Genomic DNA, 20,755 nt, shown 5'->3' with positions numbered 1-20,755 from the left:
ATGACATAATTTTCAGAAATTTTCCAAGCTGTTTAAAGGCACAGTCAACTTAGTGTATGTAAACTTCTGACCCACTGGAATTGTGATACATTGAATTATAAGTGAAATAATCTATCTGTAAACAAAAATGACTTGTGTCATGCACAAAGTAGATGTCCTAAACGACTTGTCAAAACTATAGTTCGTTAACAAGGTATCTGTGGAGTGGTTGAAAAACAAGTTTTATTGACTCCAACCTAAGTGTATGTAAACTTTCGACTTCAACTGTATACACCTGTTCTGAAAGGCCCCAGAGTCTGTAACACCACTAATCAAGGGGCACCACCAAGTAGGCGGGACCATAAAGACCAAGGAGCTCTCCAAACAGGTCAGGGACAAAGTTATGGAGAAGTACAAATTAGGTTTGGGTTATAAAAGAATATAAAGATAAAAATAAGCAAACACATTTGGTGTTCGCCAAAAGGTGTGTGGGAGACTCCCCAAACATATGGAAGAAGGTACTCTGGTTAGATGAGACTAAAATGGATATTTTTGGCCATCAAGGAAAACGCTATTTCTGGCGCAAACCCAATACCTCACATCACCCCAAGAACACCATCCCCACAGTGAAGCATGGTGGTGGCAGCATCATGCTGTGGGGATGTTTTTCATCGGCAGGGACTGGGAAACTGGTCAGAATTTAAGGAATGATGGATGCCGCTAAATACAGGGAAATTCTTGAGGGAAGCCTGTTTCAGTCTTCCAGAGATTTGCGACTAGGATAGAGGTTCACCTTCCAGCAGGACAATGACCCTAAGCATACTGCTAAAGCAACACTCGAGTTGTTTAAGGGGAAACATTTAAATGTCTTGGAATGGCCTAGTCAAAGCCCAGGCCTCAATCCAATTGAGGATCTGTGGTATGACTTAACGATTGCTGTACACCAGCGGAACCCATCCGACTTGAAGAAGCTGGAGCAGTTTTGCCTTGAAGAATGGGCAAAAATTCCAGTGGCTAGGTGTGCCAAGCTTACAGAGACATACACCAACAGACTTGCAGCTGTAATTGCTGCAAAATGTGTCTCTACAAAGTATTCACTTTGGGGGGTTGAATAGTTAGGCATGCTCAAGTTTTCAGTTTTTTTGTCTTATTTCTTGTTTGTTTCAAAATAAAAAATATTTTGCATCTTCAAAGTGGTAGGCATGTTGTGTAAATGAAATGATACAACCCCCCCAAAATCCATTTTAATTCCAGGTTGTAAGAAAACAAAATAGGAAAAATGCCAAGGGGGGTGAATACTTTCGCAAGGCACTGTATATGTTGTATTCTAGTCATGGCTCATCATGTATAACTAATTGTGTTCTTTTTCTGGATTATGTGTATGTTTTTTATTACTGCACGGTTGTAGCTAGAAACACAATTTCGCTGCACCTGCGATAAAACCTGCTAATCTGCATATACGACCAATAAACTTGATGTGATTTTACTTCTTCTGTATATGTGGCTGGCAGGGGGTCTGCCCTTAAAGGGATTAATCACACTTTACTCTGAGTTTACCACTGAGGACCGTTGTCAAAACGTAGGTTTTTACTTCAGATTAGACCGTCCAGAACGTATTCACATGTTTGGTGCAGACATTAAAGAGAAAGGTTTAATATGTTCAACAACAGTGTGTGTGAACGTGTTTCCTCAGGCTTTGGACCTTTTTGAAGCATTGTGTACATCCCAAATGGCACCCTATTCCCTATGTAGTGCACTTCATTGGATCAGGGCCCATTGGCAATAGGGTACCATTTGGGACACACTTTGGCAGGTTAAGTTCTGTGTGAATGGCCTAGGGACTTAGTAGCATATACAGGACAGTCTCATGACTCCTCTACCACAGCTAAGTGTCTTGATCTACAGTGCAGTGTTGTTCATGACCTGACAGACCATGCCCTGGAGACAGGGAGCACAGCTTGGAAGAAGCAAATTAGTCCACAGATTTGGGACTGTTACGGACTGTCCTCAAAACCTGCTTTTTGAGTTGAATGCTCATATCTCTCAACTAAACATCTTTACAACAGATTGTGCTACACATCTAGCATGCAGTTGGCTGAAGATATTTTCGAAAAGTAATTGGTGCAGATCTTGATAGACCCATGTAGTAATAATACCCACCATAAAATCCCAGGCATGTCACTTAAAAGTTCTCAATAAGTCAACATAATTAGCCTAGTTGATTTTTTTAGTTGTACATTATTGTCTATTGGGTACTGGCTGGACAAAACCACAAATAATATCTTTGGTTTGCTTTTAAAATTATGAACTGACCTCCCCTGCTCCCAGCTCTGTGTGCTTAACCAGACCTCAACCATGTGCGTGATGATGGGAGGCTGTCAGGACCGTATGCTAACAGACTTTGAAGATGTTTATGTCCTAATAATACCATCTGACAGTATTGCATGACTTTGTCTTCTCTTGTTTGAGGAGAGACAAAACTGGGTCAATTCATGTAGTCCTGAAATTCTTGAGTACTATTATAATGATGAATACTCTTTTAAAGGTTTATTAAATTGTACCATCCTTGAATTGAATTGGTAAAGTTAGCCTTTTAAGTCTTGTCAGGGATTAAAGTAAATGTAGTCTGCATTGTCTGATGCCTACTGTACATTGTCAGTATTCTGGAACAGCATGGGATGTCTGTTTTAAAGTGCACTGTAGCTCAAAACTATACAGTCCAATGAAGACCAAAGAATGATGCTCATTCATGGTTGAGCAGTAAGGCCAGTTACATGTAGCTAACTTCTTTGCCAACTGGGATGGGGTTCAGAGGTATTGCTGGGTGACTTGTCAGAGTTCATGATATATTTGATGTTTTTGTCAGGAAGAGATAGAGATGGATTTAGGGATATGAGAGGATAAGGTTGAGGATATGAGGTGTGTGTGTGTGTGTGTGTGTCTATTTGTGTATGCTTAAGTGATTCTGCGAGTGTGTGCGGTTGCATTTCTGTGTGTGTGATTGGGGGATCGAGGGTCAGGTGAACAGCTTGTGTTGGCCAATGGCTCCGCGGGCTAGTCTCCCGCATCACTTAACAGCCATGCACAGTGCACACTAATTGAATGATCTAGTTAAGCGAACCGCGTGGCTGAAGCTAGACCTGGTTGTCTGCACAAATCAGCGCTGGCAGTTGTTTCTGTATGAGCGTCAATAGCTTTCAGCCATGCAATCCTTTTGTTTTATCTGCAAAAATCCACCCAGTTATTGGATTTGAACATGATCCTATTAATATTAACTTATGATGTGATTATTATGAGCATGAAGGTGGTAATGGAACCTGGGTCTCAATAGCCTACAGAGACTGGCAGTAGGAGACTAGTGGTAACTTAACTACTAACATTGTCAACGAGCAAGGCAATTCCTCTTTTGCCGTTGATCTTGCATTTTTATGTAAATTCCTGTGTTTTTCCCAACGCATTTAGCCTAAACATACAAATAATTACATTTATATTGGTTTTGCTGTGCCATTATGGGTTTCACCCTGTATTAAAAGGGCAGTATACATGCCAAGCCATTCAAAATTATTTAGGAAAACCAATCAAGGAGGTACATTTTTGTTCAACTTCAAATATTGCTCTGCTTCTAAGTACGCATAATTATTGTTGCGTAAGGCTACATACAGGATGTGTTACTCACTGGCTGTTTTTCACAGCTTTTGGTTTCTGACTTGGAAACCACTCCTACTGCCGCCCCAGACACTCCCTACAGTAAGTATCAGTCAGATCCTCAAGTTGCTCAGCGAAGTGGCTGTTGCATCAGCACTGGGAAAGGGGTATGTGACCAACATTTACTATGGAAATCTCAAAGGTAAGGCGATTTCAGTGTTTTGAGGATGTATTTGGCGGCCTTAAAAATTCTGACTAAAGGTAGATTTTGTATTTGTCTACCCTTTCAATATTTTGGGCCTACAATTGTTGCAGTTTTTTATCTGATTAGGAAGTGGGAAACAGTTTGTGTTTTTGTGATTGGATATTGGATTGAATTGTATATTTGTTTATTATAGGCTAGTTATTTAGATTTGGGATGGCAGACTATTTAGCCTACCTAATATCTCGCATATTGCTTGTTTTTGTTTTCATATTCAATTTGTTGCTTTTGGGGGGAAAATTAATGATCAAATAATTTGATTTAATGTTTTTATATAAAAAAATGGATACACAATTCCAAATTCAATATGATCAAGATATCACTTTCAATAAGTTTTAAAGCTCTATCTCAAATATTCTAAACATAGGCCTATTTCAACAGTGGAAACTGGAAATGTATGTTTTGCTGGCCATGATGTATACTATAGGATCATGTCTTCCAGCTAGCTAGCTAGCCAGGGGAACTTGATATGATTGTGACTGTAAGCACTGTTTGAGTGATGTAACCCAGAGATGTAACCTTCTGTGGGAGGCCATTGCAGCCATCCGTCTGCTGTGATTGCGCCTAACTTTCCCGTCTTTCCTCACAACTCACCATTACACTTTATTAATCAACCATGGAAAGTAGGTATTCACACGATGCCCAATGGGATTTGGAGGAATGTGGGCCTCCGCTAGCCGGGTGAGAAGCCACAGTCTCGCTGTCTTTAGTGGAATTACTTTCACCTCACAGACATTTTATAATGCAGCCTTTGAGGACATTGTGGACCCGGGTCTATTTAATTACAGTTGAGTAGAACTGAACCCACCCTTGTTTAATCTCAAGGTGACGTTAGTTGCAGTGGCTTGTGAAAGTATTCACCCCCCTTGGCATTTTTCCTATTTTCCTTACAACCTGGAATTAAAATGGATTTGGGGGGGGGGGGGGGGGGGGGGTTGTATCATTTGATTTACACAACATGCCTACCACTTTGAAAATGCAAAATATTTTTTTATTGTGAAACAAAGAAGAAATAAGACGAAAAAACGGAAAACTTGAGCGTGCATAACTATTCACCCCCCCAAAGTGAATATTTTGTAGAGCCACCAAGTAGAGCCACCAAGTCTCTTGGGGTATGTCACTGCTCCAGCTCCTTCAGGTTGGATGACTTCCGCTGGTATACAGCAACCTTTAAGTCATACCACAGATCCTCAATTGGATTGAGGTCTGGGCTTTGACTTGGCCATTCCAAGACATTTAAATGTTTTCCCTTAAACCATTCAAGTATTGCTTTAGCAGTATGCTTAGGGTCATTGTCCTGCTGGAAGGTGAACCTCCATCCCAGTCTCAAATCTCTGGAAGACTGAAACAGGTTTCCCTCAAGAATTTCCCTGTATTTAACGCCATCCATCATTCCTTAAATTCTGACCAGTTTCCCAGTCCCTGCCAATGGAAAAACATCCCCACAGCATGATGCTGCCACCACCATGCTTCACTGTGGGGATGGTATTCTTGGGGTGATGAGAGGTGTTGGGTTTGCGCCAGAAATAGCATTTTCCTTGATGGACAAAAATATCAATTTTAGTCTCATCTAACCAGAGTACCTTCTTCCATATGTTTGGGGAGTCTCCCACATACCTTTGGGCGAAAACCAAACGTGTTTGCTTATTTTTTTCTTTAAGCAATGGCTTTTTTCTGCCCACTCTTCTGTAAAGCCCAGCTCTGTGGAGTGTACGGCTTAAAGTGGTCCTATGGAAATATACTCCAATCTCCGCTGTGAAGCTTTGCAGCTCCTTCAGGGTTATCTTTGGTCTCTTTGTTGCCTCTCTGATTAATGCCCTCCTTGCCTGGTCTGTGAGTTTTGGTGGGTGGCCCTCCCTTGGCAGGTTTGTTGTGGTGCCATATTCTTTCAATTTTTTGATAATGGATTTAAAGGTGCTCCGTGGGATGTTCAAAGTTTCTGATATTTTTTTATAACCCAACCCTGATCTGTACTTCTCCACAACTTTGTCCCTGACCTGTTTTGAGAGCTCCTTGGTCTTCATGGTGCCACTTGCTTGGTGGTACCCCTTGCTTAGTGGTGTTGTAGACTCTGGGGCCTTGGAAAACAGGTGTGTATATATACTGAGATCATGTGACACTTAGATTGCACACATGTGGACTTTATTTAACTAATTATGTGACTTCTGAAGGTAATTGGTTGCACCAGATCTTATTTAGGGGCTTCATAGCAAAGGGGGTGAATACATATGCACGCACCACTTTTCCGTTTAAAATTTTTGTTAAATTGTTGTTCGTTAACAAGGGTATCTACGTGTGCCACTTTAAATGATTGGTACTGAAATAATTTTTAGCTTACAACGATCAAATCACTCTTGGTTTTGTTTGATTTGAATTTCAATAGCAACCTGTTCTTTTGTCAGCTTCAGTTATTTTCAAATGATAGTCAAACTCTGATAGAATGGTTGGTGGAAGGAGTGTTAGGCTACTTCGATTCCAATGTTTGATTTGTTGGGAGGGTGTTCTTACAGTGGAAGAGTTTTCGCTTCTGGGCAATAATGCAAAAGAGTTACACTTTGCATTGAAAAAGTTTAAAACCAACAGCCACATACAGGTATTGTTTTTAAACTAAAATGCTTGTTAAAATTGGTGGACAGGAGTTTGCCTGGCTACCCATCGCTCCAGCAAAATGCCACGCCCACTAAAATTTCTTCTATACAATGAGTCTGGATTTGCTTCCTCCCCGACGACTTGTCAAATGCAAACACATTCACACCGTTCTGATTAATCCCAGAAACCGATGGGTTGGACCAGAGCTGGCCTACTACACAAATCATGAATCACATAATTTTGATGTCAGCACAAACAACTTCTAGGATGGTAGGTTCAGACTGATGTATGGAGCGATCGATGGAGCAGCGGAATTCAATTCAGGATGAATCGCCAGAGAAAATAAGTAAAATTGTAACTTCAAACCCGAGGATTTTTACTAGTTAAACAACTTTATTTTACCTATTGTTTTACCTGAACAAAGTTGATTTAAATGCACTTTTTGATCACCCTCTGCAAATATATAATTGTTTTGAAATATTTTGTTGGAATCTGACCCTCCCCCTGTTGAGGGTCATGTCAGACCAGTGGCTGAGGAGTAGGTGACCTACCTCCTACTGAAGGATCAGATGGCTGTTCTAACCTTTATGTTTGGTTTGAACAGATGTCTTCAGGCCCTTTTAGAAGTGCTGACAGAGCACTTTCCCTCCATCGACACTTCCTTCTATCACTCCTTTCTTCTTATCTCTATATTTAACAATGGGGTCAGTGAAATACTGTTGGTTGGTGAGGATTGTCGGAGAGCTGCTATACATGTGTTCTATGGGCTGCTAAGCCTCAATTTCTTGTCTGATGGTTGTCTTAGCATGTGATGGTGACACAGATCATAGGCAAGGCCTATTCTTAAGCCGTTTGATTATCTATTTCACCAGCAGTTTACTATAGCCCACATGCAAAGAGACAAGTGCACTGGCCAGGTTAAATGCAACTGTGATGGCATTTTTTTTGTACTTCTTTTGTGATATATTGTGCTCCTTCTGACTTGTTCTTTCAACACTACTGCATAACTCCAGGGCAGCCAGCAAGTACTGAGCACATAACTTAAAAACTATATTTACAAGACCAGGCCTAAGAGCTGAATAAGAATCCATAAAACAAGATCTACTGTACATAGGCCTACAGACTGATTTAATAGTAATGAGAGGAAAGGGATATCTAGTCAGTTGCACAACTGAATGTATTCACCCGAAATGTGTCTTCTGCATTTAACCCAACCCCTTTCAATCAGAGAGGTGGTGCAGGAGGCTGTCTTAATCAACATCATTGGCGCCCGGGGAGCAGTTGTTGTTGTTGGGGGTTAACTGCCTTGCTCAAGAGCAGAACGGAAGATTTTTCACTTTTTCACACGGCTCGGGGATTCAAACCAGTCCTTTTGGTTACTGCCCCAACGCTCTTAATCGCTAGTCTACTTCCCACCCTGTTCATTCAGGTATGGTCAGGAGTCTACAATTCCCAGTAATAGTGGTGGAACAGGAGGTAACTAGCTGTGTGAATCAGGTGCTGGAGTACATGTGCAGAAGTGTCTTAAGGTCCCCTGGCCTGTGTGTACTCAGCTACGATAAGTGAACACGCACAATCTCCCTCCATGTACAGTGCAACGGGAAATTGTGCAGTGCTAAAAAGCACTTATACATAGTGGTGTAAAACTCTGTTTTGTTTTCGTTCTTTCAATCTCCTCGACAGAATTTATCCTTTGCTGATCTGATCATTGAGTTGTATCTTATACTGTAGTTTATTGCCTTTCACTCAGTCATTTGGCCCGTCCTTTGCACAGTGCTTTGCACGACAAACAAAGTTCAGGCAAAACGTGTCAAAACGTGTCACTCTCAGGCAAGTAAACAGACACATACTTGGGAAAAGTGCTGCTCATCCAGGCTCGGTAGGCTACATAATGGCTTGTGCTGGTTGCATGCCTAGTGAGGCTGCACACAGGAGCTGTCAGTAAATGCCAGGGAGCTTTGGGTGGCCAGCAGGTCTCGTAGGCTGAAACTTCACAATAACAGCAGGCAGTAATGAAGATGTGCAACAGCGCCAGGCAGCTATTAATACCAATATACTGTAGTATTATCAGGAGCTTTGGTTCTACCTTTTTGTCTTGGTCTTTGTCTCTGTCCAAAATTCTGTATTTTCCTTTTGGCAGTTTAGTCTCTACTATACTGTGTGTACTGTAATATTAGCTTCTCTGGGAGTCCTGTCAAGCCCTAGGTTGGGTTTACAATCAAGTGGAGATGGAGCATGTCTATTACCACGACAAGGTCGCAGCTGTCATTGGCCATGCTTTGTTAGGTGTGTGCCACTCCATCAAATTAGCTGGTATGGTAGGTCTGTACGTGTTTTAGTCAGATGTGGACCAAGACCCAGGCAGGTTTAATAAAATTCATTTGGTTATCTTGTAAATTATCTTTCACCAGAACTAAAATAACCGCATTAAAGCATGACAAGCCAATAAGCCATGTTTGCACCAAATGACCCACATTCAAACGGACCCATTTGAAAGGTAATCAGTTGTCATATTTGTCTATCACACGAGTGTACAGTACCAGTCAAAAGTTTGGACACGCCTACTCATTCAAGGGTTTTCTTTATTTTTTACTATTTTCTACATTGTAGAATAATAGTGAAGACATCAAAACTACGAAATAACACATATGGAATCATGTAGTAACCAAGAAAGAGTGTGCAAAGCTGCCATCAAGGCAAAGGGTGGCTACTTTGAAGAATCTCAAATATAAAATACTTTGATTTGTTTAACACTTTTTTTGGTTACTACATGATTCTATATTTGTTATTTAATAGTTGTGATGTCTTCACTATTATTCTACAATGTAGAAAATAATGAAAATAAATAAAAACCCTGGAATGAGTAGGTGTGTCCAAACTTTTGACTGGTACTATATAGATGCAGTATTTGCCCAAGTCTTGGGAATGGGAATCCTCTTTATATAAACTTTGAGCTCACTCACCCTTTGGCACTTCCTTGCACGATTTCAAAACCTGTCTCTTGCTCTCGTTCCATCTTTCCCCCCTCCTATTTCTTTTTCCCCTTCCTCTCTCTCTTGGGGTGCACCTGTATGCAGTGCGCTAGAAGAGGGCAGGGTGTTGGGAGTTAGGTTGGGTCCACTGATTTGGAAGGGCCCCTCAGAGAGATGGAGAGAGAAGGGCTATGGCCTGACCATGTGTGCATCTTACGTAAGGGCAAATGGGCCCAGCTGGGCGTGCGATGTGGATGGGAAGGGAGGTGATAGGGCTGTGTGTGGATCTGCAGTGACTGACCAAGCAGGGTGCTCCAGGGAGTACACACCACGGGCCTAAACACTGGACAGCCAGCATCCAGAGCAACAGACCAAATGGCACCCTATTCCCTATTTGGTGCTCTTCTTTTGACCAAGACCCATATGGTGTAGGGAATAGGGTGACATATGGGATGCAAGTAGCCAAGCCAGAGAGACAGCCTGGAGAGAGTATCGTAACAGATAGTGGAGAGGAGTCGGAATAGAGCAAATTCTAGGAATAATTTTAATTCCATAGTTTTCCAATGCATGGAAAAAGTCCTATCAATGCTTGATTAAAGCAGTAGTTCCCAACCAGGGGTACTAGGACCCCTGGGGGTACTTGGACAATCCACAAGGGGTACTTGAGAGGACTCATGAAACCATAGGCCTACTGGTAAAACGTACATGAGGTGGTACTTCAGGGGTACTCCGGGCAGAGCAAAATTCAGTTGCTGGGACAGTAACCGGAAAAGTTTGGGAACCACTGGATTAAAAGATGAGTAAGTTATTTCAGATGCCAGCACAACAACTGCAAATCCCAATAAAGATGCATCGCGTTTTGTAGTTCACTTTCTGTGCTTTGTCTAACACTGCTATCATGAATCTAGCAAATAAGTTTTGTGGGTCAGAGTGCAGTATTTATTTAGTTTTATAGCACAAGCGTTTGCTAGCAAGTCTCTGACATTGGATTTAGTCGGGACAAATCCAGGGGGTTGACAAGCAACACGTGCCTTGGATGGAGGCAATGTCTACATGGCACGATTAAATTCCCATGATTTGTGAATCGGATCGGACCGAACAGCTAGCATGACAGCTAAAATGGCTTTGAAAAAATAACATTTAAGATAATAGGGAGAAGTATCTAACAAAATAACTACATTATGACATTGGCTAATCATAAAACTATTGAAATATATTAGAATTCTGGGTACATTGCAGACAAAATTCTAACTTACTCAACATTCAAGCCAAGATGGAACATGTAAAGTCAAAGTTCAGTCTGTTTTATTTGCTGAGTTTGTTGCTATGAGTGAACTATGAGTTGCCACCAGGCCCGCAACTGCTTAATTGCTACTCCCGAAAAATATAATTTAATTTTTTTAAATATAACAAATGCTTTTTGAAACATATTTGCTGAGACACGCTTTTAGAAGGATAATGCGAAAATGTCTTAATTAAGCCTATTTCCACTTACCAGATGAACTCATGGATACAATTTTCATGTCTCTGCATGCAGTTTGAAAGAAGTTGCTAACTAGCGTTAGCACAATGACTGGAAGTCTATGGGAACAGCTAGCATGCTAAATGGCTCACGAAACTGCCTTCAATTTCTGTCAAACTGCACACAGAGCAGGGGTTGGAACCACAATTATTTTCCATTTGTTTTGTTCTGAACAGGTCGAAACTGTTCCACTGTTTCGACCAGCAAAATAAAGTTCTGAACCGGTTCGAACCCAACGTTCTTTTTATTTAGCTCGACATTATATTATTTATTAACCAATCAGTGCGAATAGAGCAGCTTGCTATGGAGCGGGCAAGCTATTTACTGTACATGCATTGGACAGATGAGTGTAGGGTGCAAGACTACTGAATTTTTGCGGGTGAGGAGAGTGCGAGAGAGGGTGGAGGAGAAGGAGGTGGAGGCTTGGCTTGGCTTGAAGAGACACTGGAATACGTTTCTGAGTGACAGAGTGAGGGCTTTGCATAGGTGCTATGTTGCATTTTTTGTGGGACTGAAAAAAAAATGCCTGGAATGTAAAATAACGTTATTAACCCATGTTTTTAAAATAGTGGTTATGTTCCGGAACATTGTAGATCACTTTTGTTCCCGGTTCTGATTCTGTTCCTTGAAAAATGTTGTATTTTTTCAGTTTTCAGTTCTGTTCCCTGAACCGGTTTCAACCCCTGATCCAGAGACATAAAAATGGTATCCATGAGTTCATCTGACTCTGGGTAAGTAGAAATAGGGCTTAATTGCAACATCTTGCACTATCCCTTTAAGATTAGTGTGACAGCGAATTTGTAGCACAAAGCAGGCAGAGGTGTGAATGAGAGCCACGAGCGCACAGCCACCGCTTGCTCCTCATCATGCCCGGACCCCCCTAGCAAATAGCAATCGACCCACCAGCCCCCCCACTACATTTTCCAACGCTGCTGAAAAAAATCCTAGGGGAAAACACTAGCTATGTCACGTCCTGACCAGTAAAAGGGGTTATTTGTTATTGTAGTTTGTTCAGGACGTGGCAGGGGGTGTTTGTTTTGTGTGTTTCGGGGTTTTTGGTTTATGTTCTATGTTTTCTATTTCTATGTGGGTTTTCTAGTTTTTCTATTTCTATGTTCGTTTTGGGAACGACCTCCAATTAGAAGCAGCTGGTTGGCGTTGCTTCTGATTGGAGGCCATATTTAAGTGGGTTTATTTTCTCTTGTGTTTGTGGGTGGTTGTTCCATGTATAGTCTATGTACCTTACAGGACTGTTTATCGTCATGCTTTTGTTCAGTGTTCATTTCTTTAATAAATCAAGAAGATGATCCGCTGCAGTTTGGTCCGATCATTACGACGCTTATGACAGAACCACCCACCATAAGAGGACCAAGCAGCGGAGGAAGGTGCAGCAGGAGGAGTATAAGGAGTCATGGACCTGGGAGGAGATACTAGCTGGAGAAGGACCATGGAGGAAGGCTGGAGAGGACCGGGAATGTTATGCGGGAACACGGCTGGCAAGGAAGCCTGAGAGGTTTTTGGGGGCACACGGGAAGATTGGCTAGGTCAGGCAATAGACCTGAGCCAACTCCCCGTGCTTATTATGGGGAGCGTTTGGCGGTGAGAGCACCGTTCTATGCGGAAGTGCGCAAGGTCTCGCCCATCCGTACGCACAGTCTGGTGCGAGCGATACCAGCCCCCCGCAGGTGCTGTGCTAGAGTGGGCATCCAGCCAGGGAGAAGTATGCCTGCGCAATACATCTGGCCACCAGTGTGTCTCCTGGGCCCAGGCTACCCTGCGCCTGCTCTACGCACGGCAGCCATCTTGCCTCAGCACAGCCCAGTTCGCCCTGTGCCAGTACTCTGCCTGTGCCGGGCTACAGAAAAAATCCAGCCAGGACAGGTTGTGCAGGCTGTGCGCTCCAGACCTCCAGTGCGTAGTCAAGGCCCCATGTATCCAGTTCCTGCTCCTCGCACTAGCCCTGTGGTGCCTGTCCCTAGTCTGGCGCCTCCAAAGCCTGTCCCACACACCAGGCCTTTAGTGCGCCTGCCCAGTCCAGTATGTCCTGTTCCTGCTCCTTGCACTACCCCTGTGGTGCGCGTCCCTAGTCTGGCGCCTCCAAAGCCAGCCCCACGCACCAGGCCTTTAGTACGCCTGCCCAGTCCAGTTCGTCCTGCTCCTGCTCCTCGCACTAGCCCTGTGGTGCGTGTCACTAGTCTGGCGCCTCCAAAGCCAGTCCCACGCATCAGGCCTTCAGTGCGCAGTCCCCGTCTAGAGCTTCCGGCGACAGTGCCCCGTCTAGAGCTTCCGGCGACAGTGCCCCGTCTAGAACTTCCGGCGACAGTGCCCCGTCTAGAGCTTCCGGCGACAGTGCCCCGTCCAGTGCTTCCGGCGACAGTGCCCCGTCCAGTGCTTCCGGCGACAGTGCCCCGTCTAGAACTTCCGGCGACAGTGCCCCGTCCAGTGCTTCCGGCGACAGTGCCCCGTCCAGTGCTTCCGGCGACAGTGCCCCGTCTAGAGCTTCCGGCGACAGTGCCCCGTCTAGAGCTTCCGGCGACAGTGCCCCGTCTAGAGCTTCCGGCGACAGTGCCCCGTCCAGTGCTTCCGGCGACAGTGCCCCGTCTAGAGCTTCCGGCGACAGTGCCCCGTCCAGTGCTTCCGGCGACAGTGCCTCGTCTAGAGCTTCCGGCGACAGTGCCCCGTCTAGAGCTTCCGGCGACAGTGCCCCGTCCAGTGCTTCTGGCGACAGTGTCCCGTCCAGTGCTTCCGGCGACAGTGCCCCGTCTAGAGCTTCCGGCGACAGTGCCCCGTCTAGAGCTTCCGGCGACAGTGCCCCGTCTAGAGCTTCCGGCGACAGTGCCCCGTCTAGAGCTCCCGGCGACAGTGCCCCGTCTAGAGCTCCCGGCGACAGTGCCCCGTCTAGAGCTTCCGGCGACAGTGCCCCGTCTAGAGCTTCCGGCGACAGTGCCCCGTCTAGAGCTTCCGGCGACAGTGCCCCGTCCAGTGCTTCCGGCGACAGTGCCCCGTCCAGTGCTTCCGGCGACAGTGCCCCGTCCAGTGCTTCCGGCGACGTCCCACAGTCCGGCACCAACAGAGACGTCCGGCGCAGCCAGAGACGTCCGCCAGTCCGGCGCAGCCAGAGTCGTCCGCCAGTCCAGCGCAGCCAGAGTCGGCCCTCAGCCCAGAGCCTTCAGTGGTGGGCTACAACCCTGAGCCTTCAGCAGGAGTGGACAGGTTAGAGTGGGGATTAAGCCCGGAGCCAGAGCCACCTCCGTGGGGGGAGGTTTGGGAAGGGGGGGGGTGTAGCATTGGAACGGTTGGTGACGGTGGCCACCCTCCCTTCCCTCCCTTTATTTTGGGGTTATTGTTTTGTTAGTTTTTTGTTTCAGGTGCATCTGGGGTCTGCACCTTTGGGGGGGGGGTACTGTCACGTCCTGACCAGTAAAAGGGGTTATTTGTTGTTGTAGTTTGGTCAGGGCGTGGTAGGGGGTGTTTGTTTTGTGTGTTTCGGGATTTTTGGTTTATGTTCTATGTGGGTTTTCTAGTTTTTCTATTTCTATGTTCGTTTTGGGAACGACCTCCAATTAAAAGCAGCTGGTTGTCGTTGCTTCTAATTGGAGGCCATATTTAAGTGGGTTTATTTTCTCTTGTGTTTGTGGGTGGTTGTTCCATGTATAGTCTATGTACCTTACAGGACTGTTTTTTTGTTCAGTGTTCATTTCTTTAATAAATCAAGAAGATGATTCACATCCCCGCTGCAGTTTGGTCCGATCATTATGACGCTTATGACAAGCTATGTTTCCACTAACTTGTCCAGTGATTTTCTGTCGACATATAGAACGTTTGCATACAAATTGCCTGCTATGGTGTGTTTCCATTAAACTGTCTTGTGTCAATAAAAACAGATGTCACACCAAAAAAATAAACTGAAGTGGTTGAAGAGTTTCCAGTATCCATTTAGGCAAATTGCATAATAATACATTGGCGACAGCCTGTATATGCCCTCCCACCTATCTGTTTCATGTCTCAGGTTGCCAGCAAAAGCCAGCATGGATAGAATGCAAGAATGTACTAATATTTGCTATATTCTAATAATTATCCTGTGCCAACGTATCGCCACGGTCCGTGCCATGGTGAAACTTACACTCCTGTAGATCTGAATTAATTGGAAGGTGAAACTTGCCAGCCAACCAGAAAAGCAAGGCGACGCATTCTTGAAAGTCAGGACAAAGATCCTGCAAAGAAACATTATTTTATAGTTGAAAAAATTGATTTAGCAAGCAGCAGGCGTTTACAATTACATGTGTAGTGGCGCTTTATAGTCATGTTATGACATCGTGCTCCGCGTACCTTTAAAATTATTCAGCAATGATAATTTATTCGAAAAACACTGTTTTCATCATAAAGAAAAATACACTCCTGTCGAACGGATAAAAATGTTGTTGATCTTTAGAACATTTGTCCTATAGCTGCCGTTTCCATTAGGCCTACACTTCTCGCGATGTAATTTTTTTGCAACCATTGCTTTTGTCGAATTAACCTGGGTCAGTGGAAATGTGCCTACTGATCATGTGTTGAAAGACCTGACTTCTCACAGGTGGGACAGCTGGAGGTGGGAGGCCAGCAGGCTACATGTAGCCCAGTCTGTCTGCTGTGTTTTGTGCTGTACTGTGTGGGTTGGCTGGGCTCTCATTCCACCCTGGGCCCTTTCAGCTGTGCAGCTGGCCTCACCTTGCACTGAGCAGGTGTGCGCCTCCTCCAGACTCTCAGCACCTAAAACAATCACACTCTACACAACACACACAAACACAGACATCACACTGAGGAGAGCAGCCTCAACAGACTGTTTCTCACACACCCGCGCAGGTGCACATGTCTCACACTCAATGGCCAGCCAAAGATAACTAAAGGAACATTTTGGCTGTAATAATGTTGTTGATTTGCAAGAGTTCTGTTTGGTGATATTGTATTTATTCTATATTTAGTTTACAATTCAAGACCAAAGGGTTGGGGATTGTTGTGAAAAGGTTGCGTTTATTTTGAAATAAAGGTTACATTTATTTTGAAATAGAACATTTGGGCGCAACCAGACTCCAAGGATGACTACGGGGTAATCACGAAAATATGGGATTTTTCTGGTTTTGTTTTTCATTTTTTTGCTGATGAATAAGTTGCCTGCCTGCATGATGCCGACTCTGCTGGGAGCAATGGCCCAGGGAACTCAGCAAGCAGACTCGTGTGTGTGTGTGTGTGTGTGTGTGTGTGTGTGTGCGTGCGTTCTAGTGCATGTACTGAGCCTTCCATGGCAATGACTGCACGTTAACCAATGTGCACATTCCACAGTGCACTCCAGGCCACACCATAAGAGACACCAAAACCCCACAGCAATCCAAACCTTTGTCACATTTATGATTACTACAGTATAACATTTAATTGAAGGAGTTGTGTTAACTGTAATATATACAATTATTTGTTATACTGCTTCTGTGGTGCCATGTGAAGGGACAAGTGTTGCTCTGGCTGTGTGAGTTAGAGGCAGATAGACGTAATGGAGTCTCAGTAGTCAACTCCTGGGGTTAGTGAGGAGGTCAAGTCAGAACGAGGACCATCTGACACCAACAGATGGAGAGAGCAAACTTCAAATCAGGACTACAAGACCAAATGTTGATTTTGTGCACACAACAAATGGTTATTTCAGTTTAAATCAAGTTTGCTCCAATGTGCCCATCTCAACTTTGGAGTTCTAGCATGCAATGCAGAACTAGGCCTATAACTGGAGAAAAGGAAAAGTACTCTAGAATTAAATAATTTCTTATTTTGCCGTCCTCAGTTTTAGCCTAACCACTGAACATCTAATACAGTATAGTGTTTACTGTCTACTCACTAGCACAGTAGCATATTTCACACCGTTTTGCTGGTTTGTGTTCAATATTGGTGCACCCTGTTCGATATTGGTGCGCCCTGTTCGATATTGGTGCACCCTGTTCAATATTGGTGCACCCCGTTCAATATTGTTGCACCCTGTTCAATATTGGTGCACCCTGTTCAATATTGGTGCACCCTGTTCAATATTGGTGCGCCCTGTTCGATATTGGTGCGCCCTGTTCGATATTGGTGCACCCTGTTCAATATTGGTGCACCCTGGAACTTTACATTCAGCTGAATGTAGTTGGCCTAATAGGCCAATTTGTTGAGTTTGTTGTTGATTTGAGTTGGGTGTCACATTGAGAGAATGGCCTACCTACTCCATTCTGGAGGTAAACTAGATACAGTTCCTCTCTAACGTTCTAACATCTCTAATGTTCTTCTCTCTTTGTGTTCTAGAATGGAGCTGTTCCAGGAGAACCCGTGAAGACGGATAAGAACTCCAGGAGAGGGAACTGGGGGAACCAGATAGAGTTTATCCTCACCAGCGTGGGCTATGCCGTGGGCCTGGGAAACGTATGGAGGTTCCCCTACCTCTGCTACAGAAATGGAGGAGGTACGTCTTCACACTGATTATATAGTAGTAATGACAGCAATACATTCTAGTTTATCCACAATGCCTTTTGCAGTGCTTTGAAAAGCAATCAAATTAGAAAGAGTTGTCAAGTATGTTTAAGTTGCTGTTCCTCACATTGTGTCAGATGGATCCAAGTTATTCTTGGCTTTATTCCCCCTCAATTCAAATGTTTTAACTCTTACAATTGGCTTTAGTCTTCTATACATTTTGCGACCAGGGATCGCCATAGAAGGGCATACATATACAGTAGCCTGTGCATTAGGTCACACAATTACATAGCTGAATATTATAGCCAAGGGGACTGGTGTAGCTCAAAGCTCTGCAGTAATAACATCACAGTAGACTTTATCAGCTGGCTGTGGCCTGGGTTGTAGCCCAAAAGGCACCCTATACCCACTAGTAGTGCACTATATAGGGAATAGGGTGCCATTTGGGACGCAGGCAGTCTGCTCCTCACTCTCCAGTCCTTCCTTTAACCCATGATCTCAGACTACAGCACTGAGGTCGTTATTCCCCAGATACATTGGCCTCAGTAGCCCCCTGTTAAACCAATCAAGCAGACAGAGGGTTGCTGCCTCGCTTAGCATCACTCTCTGTCTGATGCTCCTTAGGACTCAAATCAAATTGAATTTGTCACATGCGCTGAATACAACACGGTATACCTTACCGTGAAATGCTTACTTACAAGCCCTTAACCAACAATGCAGTTTTAAGAAAATAGAGTTCAGAAAATATTTTCTAAATAAACTAAAGTAAAAAAAATCAAGTCTATGACTTGGATGACTAGAGTCTTTGACACATTTTTGGGCCTTCCTCTAAAACCGCCTAGTATATAGGTCCTGGATGGCAGGAAGCTTGGCTCCAGTGATGTACTGGGCTGTACGCACTATCCTCTGTAGCGCCCTACGTCAGACGCCGAGCAGTTGCCATACCAGACCGTGATGCAACCGGTCAGGATGCTCTCGATGGTGCAGCTGTATAACTTTTTGAGGATCTGGGGACCAATACCATATCTTTTCAGTCTCCAGAGGGGGAAAAGGTGTTGTCATGCCCTCTACACAACTTTCTTGGTGTATTTGGACCATGATAATTTGTTGGCGATGTGGACACCATTCACCTCCTTTGGCTTGATGACATTTTGTCATCGCTGGCTGGCCGGCCATAAAAAAACATCAGAGACCTTGCAATATGACCACTGTGTGGGCACTACGTTGCAGAAACAGGATATTGTCATGGGATGCTTTTCTAAATGACCTTTTTTCTGTGTCTAGATCTAAACATGACCTTACAATTAGACTGCTTATTCACTGTGCCTTACATAGCAGAAATATGATATTGTCAATGTCATCCCATGACAACTCTTCTATTTCTGAACTAATTTTCTATTCTAGACAGAAACATGACCTTAAAATCCGTCCACTCACTCACCGAGCATTACATAGCAGAAATGGGATATTGTCATGGCATGGAACTTTTCTGTAATATTTATAAATGTTTCATATGAATGACCATTAGATAAGCCATTGGTTGTGAACAGCAATAATAAACATATACCTACTTACAAGAAGTAATAGTGTAAAGAGTTAAATAACACAAATCTAATCAATTTCATCAAAACTGTTGACCTGTCCCATATCTTGTGTTGTGTACTACAGGAGCCTTCATGTTCCCCTACTTCATCATGCTGGTGTTCTGTGGGATCCCCCTGTTCTTCCTGGAGCTCTCATTCGGACAGTTCGCCAGCCAGGGATGCCTGGGGGTTTGGAGGATCAGCCCCATGTTCAAAGGTGAGCCAGTTAACAACCACTGATGCCGTTGGTCAGTCATGTTTAAAACACTGCAGCCATTGCTCAGTCATGTTCGAAGGTGAGCCAACAACCAGTGCTGGTGTTGGTGATTGGCATTACTATCACTGCCGTTGGTCAGTGGCATCCAACTAATAACTGACTATCTGATGCTTAAGAAACTGAAAGGTTGAAAATAAATTGCAGCATCTGTTGTCAGCTTAGAATGCATATGTAAACATTCTTAGAAAACCCACAGATTTTCAACATGTCTTCAGTAAGAGAGCCACGGTCTTGCCTGGTCATATTCTGAATTCCTCTACTCTCTCTTTCTCCCTCACCAGGTGTTGGCTATGGGATGATGGTGGTGTCCACCTACATCGGTATCTACTACAACGTGGTGATCTGCATCGCCTTCTACTATTTCTTCTCTTCCATGACCAACCTGCTGCCATGGACCTACTGCAACAACCCCTGGAACACGCCCACCTGCAACGGTGTGGTGACTCCCAGGGGCATCAACAACACCCTGGCCAACGTCACCCGCAGCTTGGTCACCGGGGCCGCTGAGGTTGCCGTGGAGGTGGTCAATAAGACCAAGAGGACCAGCCCCAGCGAGGAGTACTGGAAGTAAGGCATGAGTGAGAGGGAGTTACTACTAGACCTGTAGAGTACTGGAAGTAAGGCCTAACCCGGACCAAGAGTCGGTTATCAATCTTTATTTGAATTCCAACAGATTTTATTCTAAATCTGTTCAGTACTGGAAGTAAGGCCTGAGTGTACACTTGCCGGTTGGAAGATTCCCGGAATCAGAAAGGAATAAGCAGGAAATCCGGATTCATCCAGCCAGGACTTCTGGAAAACCTGGGAATTTTGGGAGTTACTGTAATTCTGCAACCCAGCAGTACCTGAGTGGGAAGGTGTGGGCACGGCTGACTCTAGTCAGGCCTACTAGATTAAAGAGACTGGAGTAGATGCTGCAAGGGTTAATACACACTCTACTGCTCCTAGATATGGTTAGTAAAGTAGTGTTCAAAATGTTTTGCCACATAAAGTACACTATATATACAAAAGTATGTGGACACGCCTTCAAATTAGTGGATTCGGCTATTTCAGCCACATCTGTTGTTGACAGGTGTATAAAATCGAGCACTCAACCAATGCAATCTCCATAGACAAACATTGGCATTAGAATGGCCTCAGTGACTTTCAACATGGCACCGTCATGGGATGCCACCTTTCCAACAAGTCAGTTCTTCAAATTTCTACCCTGCTAGAGCTGCCCTGGTCAACTATAAGTGCTGTTATTGTGAAGTGGAGACGTCTAGGAGCAACAACGGCTCACAATGCCAAGCGTCGGCTGGAGTGGTGTAAAGCTCGCCGCCATTGGACTCTGGAGCAGTGGAGTGATGAATCACACTTCACTATCTGGCAGTCTGACGAACCAATCTGTGTTTGGTGGATGCCAGGAGAACGCTACCTGCCCGAATGCATAGTGCCAACTGTAAAGTTTGGTGTAGG

The 20,755-nt window shown here is 44.3% G+C and overlaps 1 protein-coding gene across 8 annotated transcripts in view; it reads left to right on the top strand.

Annotated features, from left to right (window-relative positions):
• Positions 1 to 20,755, top strand: part of slc6a9 (solute carrier family 6 member 9) — a 90,283-nt gene that overhangs the window by 51,154 nt on the left and 18,374 nt on the right. For 7 of the 8 annotated variants that reach the window (XM_029704854.1, XM_029704849.1, XM_029704850.1 and 4 more), the window contains 3 exons: positions 17,273 to 17,429; positions 19,106 to 19,237; positions 19,579 to 19,864. In XM_029704854.1, the coding sequence (XP_029560714.1) occupies positions 17,273 to 17,429; positions 19,106 to 19,237; positions 19,579 to 19,864 (575 nt within the window). Of the gene's footprint in view, positions 1 to 3,756; positions 3,827 to 17,272; positions 17,430 to 19,105; positions 19,238 to 19,578; positions 19,865 to 20,755 lie in introns of those variants that run through there. The other variant, XM_029704853.1, reaches the window with a different exon arrangement.

Source organism: Salmo trutta, chromosome 21 (assembly GCF_901001165.1).
Source record: "Salmo trutta chromosome 21, fSalTru1.1, whole genome shotgun sequence".
Lineage (NCBI taxonomy): Eukaryota > Metazoa > Chordata > Actinopteri > Salmoniformes > Salmonidae > Salmo > Salmo trutta.
Note: the sequence above shows the minus strand (reverse complement) of the source record. Positions and strands in the feature narration are given on the sequence as shown.